The 13477-nt window shown below is 38.5% G+C and overlaps 1 protein-coding gene across 7 annotated transcripts in view; it reads right to left on the reverse strand.

Annotated features, from left to right (window-relative positions):
- Positions 1–13477, reverse strand: part of LOC135165988 (RNA binding protein fox-1 homolog 2) — a 160929-nt gene that overhangs the window by 57415 nt on the left and 90037 nt on the right. For all 7 annotated transcript variants that reach the window (XM_064127855.1, XM_064127856.1, XM_064127850.1 and 4 more), the window contains one exon: positions 3926–4213. In XM_064127855.1, coding sequence (XP_063983925.1) covers positions 3926–4195 — 270 coding nt within the window. In that variant the 5' untranslated portion in view covers positions 4196–4213. The remainder of the gene's footprint in view (positions 1–3925; positions 4214–13477) is intronic.

Below are 13477 nucleotides of genomic sequence, written 5' to 3' on the forward strand. Positions count from 1 at the left end.
TCAAAAAATTATCGCTGATATTCGAGGTAGGCTATACAAAATATCAACAAATGGTGCAATTCTATTGGCTGAAATTTGGGTGGGAAAAATAATCAACGATATATTTTCCCAAAATAATTGTAACAATAATCAACAATTAATGAAGGATTATTGAATTTGTCTCTTGAGTAATTGAAATATAATTTTTTTAAATAAAAAAAATCTAAATGTCTTTTGGAAAAATTTATTTTTTGAGGAGATACGATTGGTCAAGATAAAAACGCTAGAATATATTTTAGGTGATATATTTTATTGTAGACAATTTTTTTTTTTGAAAGAGTGCAGAAAATTTAAGCTCAAAGTTCCCTCGTGGATGAAAAAAATTACTAGGGCTTCCTTGTGAGAAGTAAAAAGTTAACTTCAGTTATGTTAAAGGTAGTGAAGGGAAAAAAAATACCGTAACAGTGGCAAATGCTCGGGTGGAATTATTAGACCAAAATTCGGGGGAGAAACTGAAAAGTTCAACCAACCGTGGAATATTTCACAAAGTTTCGCTGTGAAACAAACTACCCGCACTTTACCTCCCCTCTCAAACCCCCTTCCACCCCTCTTTGCCCACTTTCAAACGTATTTTAACTCGGCAATTACGAGATGAAGGAAATTATTCCGCGTGGAATCGTGAATTCAGTGCAGGGGTGGGAGAGGGATAATTTAATTACTCGGTTAATCATTGGGAATGTGAATTTTTTTTTTGGCAATCGAAGGGGGAGTGGCAATTGTTGATATTGGATCTGGATAAGTGAAATGTTCTTTTTATTTATGACTCATGATTAATTAGGGGAGAGGAATTGTATCTGATGCAATCAATTTGATGTAATTTATTAATTAATGAAGTGTTGCTGTGTACGAGGCTGGATGTTCAGTATTTTAATTTTTACTGTATTGTTGATGTTCATTATTTGGCTGTTGATGAATCAATCTAATTCTTTATACCACCGTACGAAAAGGGGAATTTTGCGCACCCAAGAGTCCCCCTTTGGCACATTGCGATGGAAAAAATTGATCGATAAACATCGGTTTTTTTTTCCCGTGAGATTACCCTCACTTTTACTCATTTTTGTGATATAAAACTCACATGTGTTGAACCATTATATTTCCGTCCTCGTGCGTAAAAAATATTTTTTCTCCCAGGTCAATTTTTTTTCGATTTCTCCTTGAATAATTGTCCACTTATTTTGTCCTGTTTTTGACCTATGATATTATACTACTCGTTCTCCTGCTACGAACCCCCCACTAGCGAAAAAATTATATTTTCTTACTAGTGCGGAAAAAATGTTTTTTTCTGTCAGATTATTTTTTTTTCTTTTCGAATAATTGTGGTCCATTCATTATTTCCTGTTTCTGAACTCCTGAGATTATACTACCCGGTCTCCTGCTAAAATACCTCCTCCCCCTCCCCCTCCTCACCGCCTAAAATATCACATTTAATTACCAGTGTGGAAAATAAATTTTCAACCCCTGACAGATTTATCCCCCGAAATCGTGTGATATAATTCACCGAAAAAAATATTATTCTCCCCAAGACTCTCGGAAAGTATTCATTATCATAATATGTATGAAAAGAACATCATCTACCCCTCAACAATTACTTTTTTTCACTTGTACCATAATATCCCTTTTCTCCACGAGATCAATTTTCCCTCCTCTCCAATAATTCTCCAATTTTTTTACGTTCTCCTCCCTTTGACGATAAATTTCCCCATTCATTGAGTTTCGTTAACTCCCTCCCCCTCTCCACCCCTAAAAAAATCTCCAACAAATTCCATTTCACCCGAAAAAAAAATCCTCCCATTTTTTGTGTTTCCAACTGCCTGAGGTTCATCAGGTTCACGTGGAAAAAAAAGACCAGTTGAAATGTTACTGGGGTTAAAAGACTTGATTGAACCGTCAAATATTTATCCCGGGGTTTTCCCCCAGACGTGCCCCATTTATGCGTTTCTCTCTCTCTCTCTCTCTCTCTCCCTCTATTTATTTCATATAACTTGTTCTTTTTCAGTTTCTCTGTATCTTTTTTTTTCACATGTTCTGGTCGTCTCGGGGGCGGACAACAACACGCCGAGTGTTTCTACGGCGTTACGTGGACAGAATGAGGATCGTGGGAATGTACCCTAGAGGCTATGTGTGTTTTCACCCCTCCTATCCCCTCCCACCCACTTCGCCAACACCGTCCACCTCTCGGCAGTACTGTTTTAACGTGAAAATAGAGAATTGCATCTTCCTTTTATCATCTCCTTTTTTACCCCTCATGAAATTCCTCTTTCACTCTACTTTAGGGGGTGAAAAAAAAAACACCATTCTAGGATGAGGGAATGATGAGTTTAATGGAATAAATGAGCCCAGTACTTGAGAGAAAAATTATTCTGATTTTTAGAATTTTTTTCGGTCATTTTGATTGTCATAATTTTTTTAATTTCATTTCTGAATTACTTTTGATAATTGCGAAGAGGATGAGAGCACGGAAGACAGATATGAGGGAATTTTATTACATAAGTTGGAAAAATTGCCCCGAACTTGAGAAAATAAAATTTTTTAATTGTTATAAATTGAAAAAATTGATAGAACTTTGGACAAAAATATTTGTCATTAACCAAAAGTTGTCCTTTGGATGATGAAAATGAGTAGAAATAGTAGACTAATTTTTTGTGGGACTTGTGAATTTTTATGTAATAAAAAAATTGAAATGTATTTTAACACCTCGAATATCTGAAAAATTGCGAATAAATTTAAACGATTTTCAACATAAAAATTGGAAGAGACTCATGACTAATTAACTACCAACTCTAAATATAATTTATCCATGTTCTTCCCGTGGGAGTGTCTGAGGGTGAATTTTCCAGTGGTATCTTAACCATTCCGTTGAATTAAACATTTTGCTTTTACCCGGGGCAATGCCAATCCGAATGAAAATCCACCTTTCCAACCTGTATAGGTGTATATACAAATGCAGTATGGTAATTCGTCTGGTTTTGGATGCATGCCTGTGCTAAATAAATTTTTCACCTGAAGGAAAGGGGGAAAAAAAATCGAGAGGGGCGAGGGGAGGGGGAGAAGAGGAAGGGAGAAATATCTGGGTGCACGTAAAATCCAGGGAGGTTATGGAAAATGAGGGTAAAAACCCAGTGAGAGTTCAGACTCGGGGCGTGGCAGGGAATCTATTACTTTCTAGAAATATTTACGACTGATTTCATGAATTTTCAATGTTTCCGATGATTACGAATGATCGAAAGCTCAGACTTGTGCGCGATATCTGATTGAATTTTAGAATTATCTGTTGCATTGCAATTGTAAGGATTAAAAAGTCGCTTCAACTACTTGACGTGATGTTTGGAGACGTGGGAATTATTTATTTAAAGAGTAACGATGTAAAAATAATTTTTTCAGGTATATTTTGGAGATTATTTGAAGGAGAAATGATGAGAGAGAAGTAAAAACAACAATTTTGAGGTAATGTGGATTTTTAATGTTGCAGCAACGCTGAGACAAGGTTGAGGCAATGTTAAGACAACATTGAGACAATGTTGAGGCAACGTTAAAACAGGATTGGAACAATTTTGAGAAAATATTGTGCTAGTGTTGCGACAATGTTGAACCAACATTAAGACAATATTGCGACAATGGTGCAACAAGGTTCAGGTAACGTTAAGACAATATTGGGACCATGATGAGGCAATGTTAAGGCAATATTGAAACAATGTGGAGATAACATTGTGGCAAGAGTGCGACAATGTTGAGGCAACTTTTCAGCAATGAGACAATTTTAAAGCAACGTTGTAATAACATCGCCACAACGTGGGAACAATATTGGTACAATGATGCGACAATGTTCTGTCAAGATTGTCGTAAGTTAACACGAAAAATAATTCGAAAAGTGAAGATAAGAACTCACGATAGCTTGCTGGTCAACGCCGTTAGGCGGTGGTGGTGGACTGAAACTTGTGGCAGCGGGTGCTCCTGGTGCTGTTGGATGTTGTGAGCCCTGTGTCGATTGTACCTGAGGACCACCGGGTGTTTGCTGCTGCTGTGACCCAGTTGATTCCTCTTTAGTCGGCACTGGTGGAGGTGGTTTAACATCACCAGTTGACCCGGCTGTACCAACTACCCCAGTTACACCATTCACAGGGGGTGGAAATACACCCCCACCGTAAGGCGCAGCCATACCTGTCTGCACCACGTGCTGTGAGGAAAAAAAAACATTTTTATAAATATTCTCCACCAATTTCCGATGCAATTTCAAGACCAATTTTTTTCATTTTGTTACAGGGAGAGTTTTCGCATGAGGGAGTGAACTTTGAAAAAAATGTCATAAGACATTGTTTTTCGGTAATTGAATTCTCTACAAAAAAGGTTCAGACAAGTTTTCTGAAAGAAGTCGTCATTTTCTAGATAATTAGGCATTTAAGGAAGGGGTAGAATAAAGTGATTTCAAATTTCAAGATTAAACATTTCAATTCCCTTTGGAGTATTAATTTCGTCTTAAGATAGTTTGAATATCCACCAAAAATTATATCTCCCGTTACTAAGTGTGTAAATAGAGCAATTGAATACAAATTGATGGGAACAGTCGGCCATTTTGGGGTATATCGAGAAGGACTAGAACTGGAATATTCAAAGGCATTCACATCCACCGGAAGCATATCTCGAGGCTTTCGGGGGAAGGGCAGTCGATAATTATCCCAGGCCATTATCCACTCGGCGTTTCGCACTGGCGAGAATTGAAACTACAGGGTGAACAAGTGAGAGAGAGAATATAGGGGTTGGGGGGGGGGGGGGGGTGAGTTAGTCAAATGCAAACAGAAACAGACCAAGAGGGTCCGTGACTGTTTCACCCCGCGTGTCGTTCTCTTATCGCCAACTACAACGATTTAGAAAGCGTTGTTACCACGGGAGAAGGAGAGAGGACATTCGTGGTGGTAGATTACAGTAACACCCCTCCCTCCCCCCTCTCACCAACAAAGGGTTATTCGTTATTATTGCGGACATTACCTTTCTCCATATCTTCTCGACATTTATTTCAAGTTTATTTTTAAATTAAATTCTTTATTTACAATTTATCGGCTTCCTGGAGATGGTAAATACGTCTGAGATGTTTTAAAGTGAGAATCTGGTAATTAATGTTTATTAATAGACGCCTATGTATTTAAATATGTGTTTTGAAAGGAGAGAATTGAAATTGAATTGAATCCACGTCACAAAAAAAATTTTTGGTCAATAAAACTGAAGAGACGACCAGCGATTAATCGGCTGGAGTGGATTTCAATTTTCGCGGGCTTTCGTGGAATGGCAGGTGTTTTATAAAATGGCGGAGTTAAGGCGTTTGCACGACGTTTGCGCGGTAAATTTGAATGGTGTATAGGGCAGATTAAAAAAAGGTTTAGCGATGTGATTTATATTTTTAAAAAATCCACCGCCATTTTTAATTTTTGGTTCCATTGTCGGATTACAATAGAACTGGGACATGTCTAGAATAGACAAATACATAATTTTTTTAATTCAATTTATATTTAACGGTAATTTTCCAAAGTGATCTCTTGTGACATCCATTTGCCCAACAATTTTCATCCCTCTGGAGTATGAAGTTTCGTTTAATTAAATAACAGGTCATATCCACGATCATTAAATTATTCCTGGAATAATTGAATTTATACACCAGATACTAATGACAGAATTATGCTCGGAGCAGTTGCTCATCTAACGAAGTACGAATTTTCCACTGGCACTCGTTTGGCTAGACAGAAATTTCACTATTTAATTCGTCTCCAAGACCTCTCGAGGGGACTGGCGCGAGGTCTTCTGACACTCCGAGGGCTCTCGTGTATTCACAAATTCTCTTCTTTCATTACAGATAACTAAAAAAAAATATTCATCTCAAGTGGAGACGTGACTGAAAGACCTTCTTCGCTCCCTTCGAGGACATCTTCAAAGTTTCTATTGGAAAAAAGTGGCCATTGATTTTTTTCATTTTGTCAATTTTAATGAAGGAAAACTACGGTTTTAATGCCAGCGAAGCTGGTAATAACAGGAAGGGGTGGCTGCGCGGGAGTGATTATGACAGAATTAATTAACTAATAATTGTATTGAAACTAACCGGCAAACTAATTACATAATTTATGATACAAACTTTCAAATTCAAAATGATATAATTTTTTTTTGTCTTTTGTTATGTTCTGGTTGAATTTACGAGTATATAATGTTTTATGCAATAGCCCCTGACGGATAAATAATTCAAATTTTCCTGAAGTACTCATCCGACTTGTGCCAATTCCCAATATAAAAATTCACATTTTTTTCCCCCTCGAGTTTTGAATTTTTGGCCCTTCGCCATTTCTACTCGTCTCACCGAGGAGGGTGACTCGTATTTTTGCGCTTTGAGAATGCGAAATAAGATTTTTTAAGGTAAAATGACAATAAAAATTCGCCGCCCTACCAATGACGTGAATCCAGAAGTGGATTTTCGAAAAAAAAAAATTATTCTTTCAAGATAATAAATTTTTCTTCGAGTTAATTTTTTCTGCAAACGCAAGATAAATACAAAAACTACCCCCACACTGTTCCATCACTTGGGGTTGAAAATTACCCCATTGCCCTCTTCCAATATTCCTCAAAAAAAAAATACTGAAAACCCCAGCTAACGACTGAGAAACTTTCAACTTTGATGATATTTTTCATTACGAAAATATATCCGAGTACTCGAGGAAGAACTTGGCCGTTTTATAATCAGCAAGATCATTAACGTTCACGTGAGATTCTCCAAAGTACTCGTAACCTTTCACAAGCGACTGAATTAACGCTCCTTTAATCCCTCTACATCTCTTTACCCGAGTGCTTGAGAGGCTAAAAAAAAATCCAATGATAAAAAAAGAAATTGTACGGGGTAAATTGTAAATTGCAATATCACCCCCTAAATTCCCATTAACTCTCCGAGTAAATCTAGTCGTGGGCATCGATTTTCGAATTCGTGAAATGTACACGTTGCAGTTTTTTTTTTCTATCGGCCACGTTATTCTCTTTTTCTTGGAGTGAAAACGTCCGGTACTTTCAATCAATTATTCACTCTGCATAACTCATGGCTCTCCTCTCCCTCTCTCCCGGGGGGGGGGGGGGGAGAGAAAAAAATTTCCCATCCAGTGGCGTATCAACGGAACACGTCAGTGACAAGCACGGTAGAACACGCTGCATGTATGAGGTTGAGGGACAATGGAATAATATGCCTTTCCATTTTGATACGCTCTGTCTACCCCCTCTCGACTTTTATCTCTGCCATCGTGTCTGTGTTCTGAATAATCATTCAACGCGAGTTACCTCTTTTTATCATGTCTTTCTGAATTTTGATGGAACGCTGAAGGATGACAATTTTGTACAATGAATAGTGCATCAAAAAAATACGAGGATTAGGGGCTTGAGATTCCGGGGGATTTGAATTTTCCCGGGGTTTCGCGAAATGGCGGGGGATGCATGAAATGGCGAGGGTAGATCAGGGCGCGCTGTACTCATTTGTGAATATCTCAGGATTGGTAGAGTGGAATTTGGAAAAATTGATGTCATTTGAAAGGTATCTTCTTCATCTTCAAAATAAGATGTGATTCGTTTGAGTTGTATCGTTGGGTCAAGAGATATTGAAGAATGAAAAATGTGTCAGTTGAGATCAATTTATACCGTCCTCTTTAATGACAGAATTTGTTTAAATTAAGGAATGGTTGCACTTCTAATATTAACGTTTTCACGTTGGATGATCACTAATATTTAAATAATTAGTTATTCAACTGAGTTTTCAATAAAAAAAAACACGTGAACGAGTGAGTGTCGAAAATTTCGATTTTTTAAATTATCGACCAATTTTCTACTTCAAATCAGCATAACACATCAAAACAATCTCCCTACACGTCCTAATTAATCGTCAAAAGTGCCGACAGATTCAAAACAAGCGATTAAAAATTCCCAATTGAGTTGTACAATAAATCACCCCCAAATTCAATAATTATGACATCAATTATCCATCCAAATTAATTCAATAAAACTTGTGTACCCGAGGCACGCCATTCGTATAATTTGAGAAGCTAAAGTGGGCTGTAGATGGGAGAGGGTTGGCGTTCTCACCCCTTACATTCCCTCACTTGAAAAGAGGAGTGAGGGGTGAAATTCTCACGGGTGCGTCCCCCGAAATTGCCGGAGGAAGGGAATTCTAGAGGCAGGCGGGAAATCAAATTAACGGCGTCTACGTCCCGTTGGGTTAAACCAGAGAACTGGCGAGGTAAGCCTCCTCTCCCCCCCCCCACCTTCTGCTACCCCCTCACAACCACCCACTTTTCCTCTTCTGTCGTTCGTCTTCGTCGTCTCTCGTCGCTTCCAGTTGCTACTGCCGCCTCTGGCTAAATACCCTAATTCATATTAATGGATGGCCCGACGCCCGACGCAAGTCTCATTCGTTTTTGGCGGGTGGTGGGTAGGTGGGCAGGGAGGGGGGAGGGGGGTCGGGACTGCTTTGAAGCTCTGCTCCGCGAGTTTCAGAGATCTACGGTAGAAACATTGTTGAACTAATTAAAGAGCTCCATCGGCTGGATGCCGAGTTAACGGAGAATTCTGTATTTGGGACGGGATATTTGCTAATCAATATCGATTTGAATGATTTTCAGGTTTCGGAGAATAGAAGTTGTAGTTTGTAATTGAAATTGACGGCATACAGCTGTGAATTAGTGATACCAAGTTTAGGATTATTTGAATTTTCCCGCGGTTTCACGAAATGGCGGGAGTTTCGTGAAATGGCGACGTTAGGGTGATGAGTGGAAGAACTTTGAGGGGAAATATCTTGGGATCTGCAGAGTGGAATTTCAAAAATTTGGAGTCATTTTGAAGATCTCACGGTTATCTGTGGAATAAGGGGTGATTTTTTCAAATTTGATCAGGCAAACGCTGTCCAGGAGGTCAAGTGAGGCTTAGCACGGGCTAATACCTGAATTCTGGCGCGATATTTCAAAATTTTCAGGCTCTGTCCAGCTTGATCCTCTCGTTTTTTTCTGACTGATACTTTATTTCGACTTTTGATTGCATTGATTTGATTTTTTTCTTCGAAACATTCATTTGAAAAATGTGAAAACGAGAGTTTTTGGGGGAATAACTTGGATACTTTTTGAATTGAAATCAGATGTTGTTCTAGAATGTCCGTAATTTTTAAATTCATTTAATTGGCTTAAACGACACTAATGGGGTGCAAAGTAATCCATTATCGAATATTTCGAGCATGAAACGAGCGATCCAACGACTACAATTAGACTCATGTCATTCAATCTCAGTCTATATGTCCCTCCCCAGAGTGTAAATTCCACGTTGAATGTAAATACGCGGGTGATTAGTACCGAGTTGGACATTGTTTTACCCAGTACCCAGAATTTACAATGGAGTATCACCGAGGATGGAAGTTGAAGGGTTGTGAGAGTGCTCGGGGATAGAAATTGAGGCCATTGTTCTATCGAAAGTTACATTCAAGGGGGTAGCAAGCAGGGAGCCATGTACACTAGGGGGAGTTGTTCTCCTTTTGCGTGGATCTTCCTGACGTCTATCCGGGGCTCCGGGGGTGTTTAGACAACCCCAGCAGTGTGTACACAAGCCCCTCTTTAACGAGAGTCGATTCACAGTCGACAGGAAAAAAAAAAGAATTCCAAAGATTGGAAGAAAAAAAATTCTATTTCTGGGTAAATTATCGACGTCTCAACTCCTCTCGTTCTTAACTCCGACTCTCGACTTATTATAGTCATTAGACGCTCATAATTATTTTTAAAATAATCGGACCGATGTTATTGCCCGGCCCAATAATCAATTTCCCTTCTTAGTTCACCATCATTATTTTTATTTCAATCAATAAAAACCACTTCGTTTTCAACTAATCATATCTCACTCAGAAATAATGGAAATTGGTGATTCCATAAGACCACGGAGGGACCTGGAAATAACCAACTAAAACCATGCGATTAAAATAAAATTACACACATCTAGAGCTCAGAAATAAAGCTTCAAAATGGCGGAATTTTTTTTCCATTTCACTCTGCCAATCCCGGATTACAAAATTTTTTTTTAAAATGTAAATACTCAAGACATGAAATCTTTGAAGTTTATCATCACTTTGAACTGTAAATCCAAGTCCATATGAAATATTAATTAATTATTAATCCTCGAGTGCATTCTCGATGGCAATGCATCCTAGTCCAGTAATCGCGTGAGTCACGATATTAACCAGCGGGGCAGGAGGGTGGGGGGGGGGGCAAAGAGGAGGGGGAAAAAATACAACAAATAGGAGAGAAAAAAGTAATAAAATACACACAAATGTGCATCGAAGTATATGTTAACTGGTTTCCGTGTGCACAGAGCTTTACAGTTACGGTTTTTTGTTCCACCCCCCCCCCTCCCTTCTCTTTACCACCAACCCCGTCGTTTAATATCACTGTGTGAAACCACCCGCGTCGTTGCAGCACCGGCCTATCTGTGTACCAGTCGTGTAAATGGTACAAGAGGGGGAAAAAAATTCAACGCCAAATCGAGCATAGTCGCACTGTAAAACTCTCTCCTCCTCCTCCTCCCCCCCACCGTACAATGTGTAAAAAATGATGGGTGAAAAAAAAATATTATTAAATCTTCGTGTTTTAATTCACCTGCATTTTTATTACGTTTCACCCTTTTACCTCTAATTGCTTAATCCATTTTCATTATTACTATATTATACTGATTGAGCCATTAAGGAAAATGACATTTGGTTTTTCAATGTGAAAAAATTCATTAAAAAAATTTAATTGGGCGAATAAATATTTTTTTTTATTGTAAAGACGTTAGTAATTAATGCATTGCATCCCCTTCCCCGTCCCTCCCCACCAGAAAAATTTGCCGTTTTTTTTATCAAACAAATAATAATAGAAAACTGACTATTGGAAATAAAATGACTAAAAAATTATTCATAAAAGTAAAGATTTTTCTTGAATATCTCCGAAATTAATGATATGATTTTGATGAGTTATAAATTAATTTTAAGATGTGAAAAATATCTATAAATAAATTTTTTCAAATTTACTCAGCTAATTTTGAGTTATGCTCAAATGTGAATCAAATGTGAATAAAACAAAATATTTTTTTTTCTGTAAAATACGGAATTTGAATGAAAAAAATCGTTAAGAGAGATTTAATGTAATCGATACGTTTTTCCACAATATCCTTGAGTAGTATCTCGAAGGATAAAGAGGATAGGGTTTGGTACACCTAGTCTCTTAGCTCTATTAAATATTCACGGATTCTCGGGGCTCTCGATTCACAGAATGAAAATCCATCCAAGTTTTCTCATTATCCCCAGATGAAAAGAAGGGAGAGAATAATAAAAAAAAATTGCTGCGGTGTAAAGAGGTGAGGGGTTGGGAAGTTAATACAGGGGGTTGTCTTGACTCTCTTGGCACGTATTTCCATGTACATACTTGATCCCGTCCCAACCCCGTTTCACCTCGCGGTTGAATTACTTTTCACGATCATTTTTTTGATTTTTTTTCCCCTCTCATCATTCTTCATTTAAACAAGAGGAATGAAACAAAAAATTAACTCAACATGCCGTCAACCAGGGCCGAGAGACTGGTGGACTCGGAATAAATAATAGTGTAAGAACTATTTATCTAAATTAATCCTCACTTCTCTCTAAGCGAACGTCCAACGAAGAGCGAAAAGAGCAAAAATTTAAAAATACACCAGTAAGGCTGACTTTATTTACTGAGCCTCATAAATCCTCATGAGGCTACCCTGTACTCCTCTCCATTCAAAGTCCGAATGTCCCTCTCCCCTCTGAACGGACCCCCTGATGGAGCGAAAGGAGCAAAAAATTGAGATATCAATGACAGGCACTAAAACCATTTCACCCCGCTGGTACCCAATTCAGCCCACGTTCTCATGACGCTGCCATCCTATCTCGCTATACGACCTCCTCCAGAGGAGCGAAATGAGCAAAAACCCAAAACAAAAAGCACATCAAAGTTGACGTCACCATAAGATTGTCACCCCTTTCACTTTTATTTCCACAACCAAATGCTCCTCTTGTTTCCAAACGGAATCGCCGGAAGAGCGAAATGAGCAAATAATTAAAAACATAAGTGAAAAGCACCGAAATCATTTTCCGACCCTCTTACACAACCGAGTGCCTACATTCCCATGGGGTTTTTCTCCTCCCCCCTCCCCCTCACTAGATGATCTCCGCCGGAAGAGCGAAAAGAGCAAAAAATAATAAACATAAATACAGGGCATGTGTTTACATTATCATGAGGTTGACGCCTCCCCCCCCTCCCATCGCCATTCGAAATCCACATGGCTCCTCTCTCTTCTCTACATGGCCTACCCCGGAGGAGCGAAAAGAGCAAAAAAATTAAAAACACAAATGAGAGACACTGCATTTATTTGCCGAGTCTCATGCGCAGTACAGTTTACATCCCCCATGAGACTCCCCACCCCTCATCCCTCTTTATTCAAAGCAAAATGCGTCTGTGCGGTCCGCGAAACCGAGGAGACAGAGAAAATGAGATATAACTTACTGGAGAAATACACATGCACACGTTTAATGGTAAAGTGGGAATACAGTGAGGGGTTGTACCTCATAATGCGTCGCTAAACCAGCCCCCTCTTGCTCCTCCTCCCCCCCCCTACTCCCACCTCTTCCGTTTCCCTTTGTTCAAACCGCGAGAGCAGAGGGGGTGACTCATCGGAGATTCGTGGTTTGGACCGGAATGTAACAGTCGGACGGTTCGTTGCATTCTAATTGCAGCAAAAGAGATGATAAAGACGCTGAAGCGCATCTTTTTTTTTTGATAATTCATTTCAGTTTATCCTAAAGACAAATGCGATTATTTTCCGAGGATAAAATTAATTTTGTTTAGTCATTAATATTTTTTTCATTTTAATTTCTTCGTCATTAATATTTTTTCCATTTCAATTTTTGTAGTGCGATAGTTTAGGGAGGGGTTTTACATATAGTTAATATAGGATAAGACGAGGTAATATGGTAGATAAAGATTCAGAAATATATTAGTACTTAATTGGAGAGAAATAATTACTCGATTTAAAAAAATATATATATCAATGTTACTCCTAATTCGATTACTATCTGAGTAGTACAAAAATATTCTTAAAAATCGGTTTTTTATCTATACAAATTAAATAGATTATAAATATATGTAATATATGTATACTTGTGGCGTCCACCACACCCACGTCTCTTACCACAAATTTATAATAAATTTCTTTGCAAATAAACAATTAAAATTCAGATTCGCATCAGTCTCGATGTTGTCCGAATGGACAGTAGCCAATTCCCCCCCCCTCCCCTAGTATTTAGGTGTTTAGAGGGACTGGTTTTCGTGCCGGGGTTAGTATACAATGGCGACGAGCCGTGGCCGAAGGGACCCCCTTTCCACCCCCCAACCACCGG

This window comes from Diachasmimorpha longicaudata, chromosome 9 (assembly GCF_034640455.1).
Source record: "Diachasmimorpha longicaudata isolate KC_UGA_2023 chromosome 9, iyDiaLong2, whole genome shotgun sequence".
In the NCBI taxonomy this organism is placed as follows: Eukaryota; Metazoa; Arthropoda; class Insecta; order Hymenoptera; family Braconidae; genus Diachasmimorpha; species Diachasmimorpha longicaudata.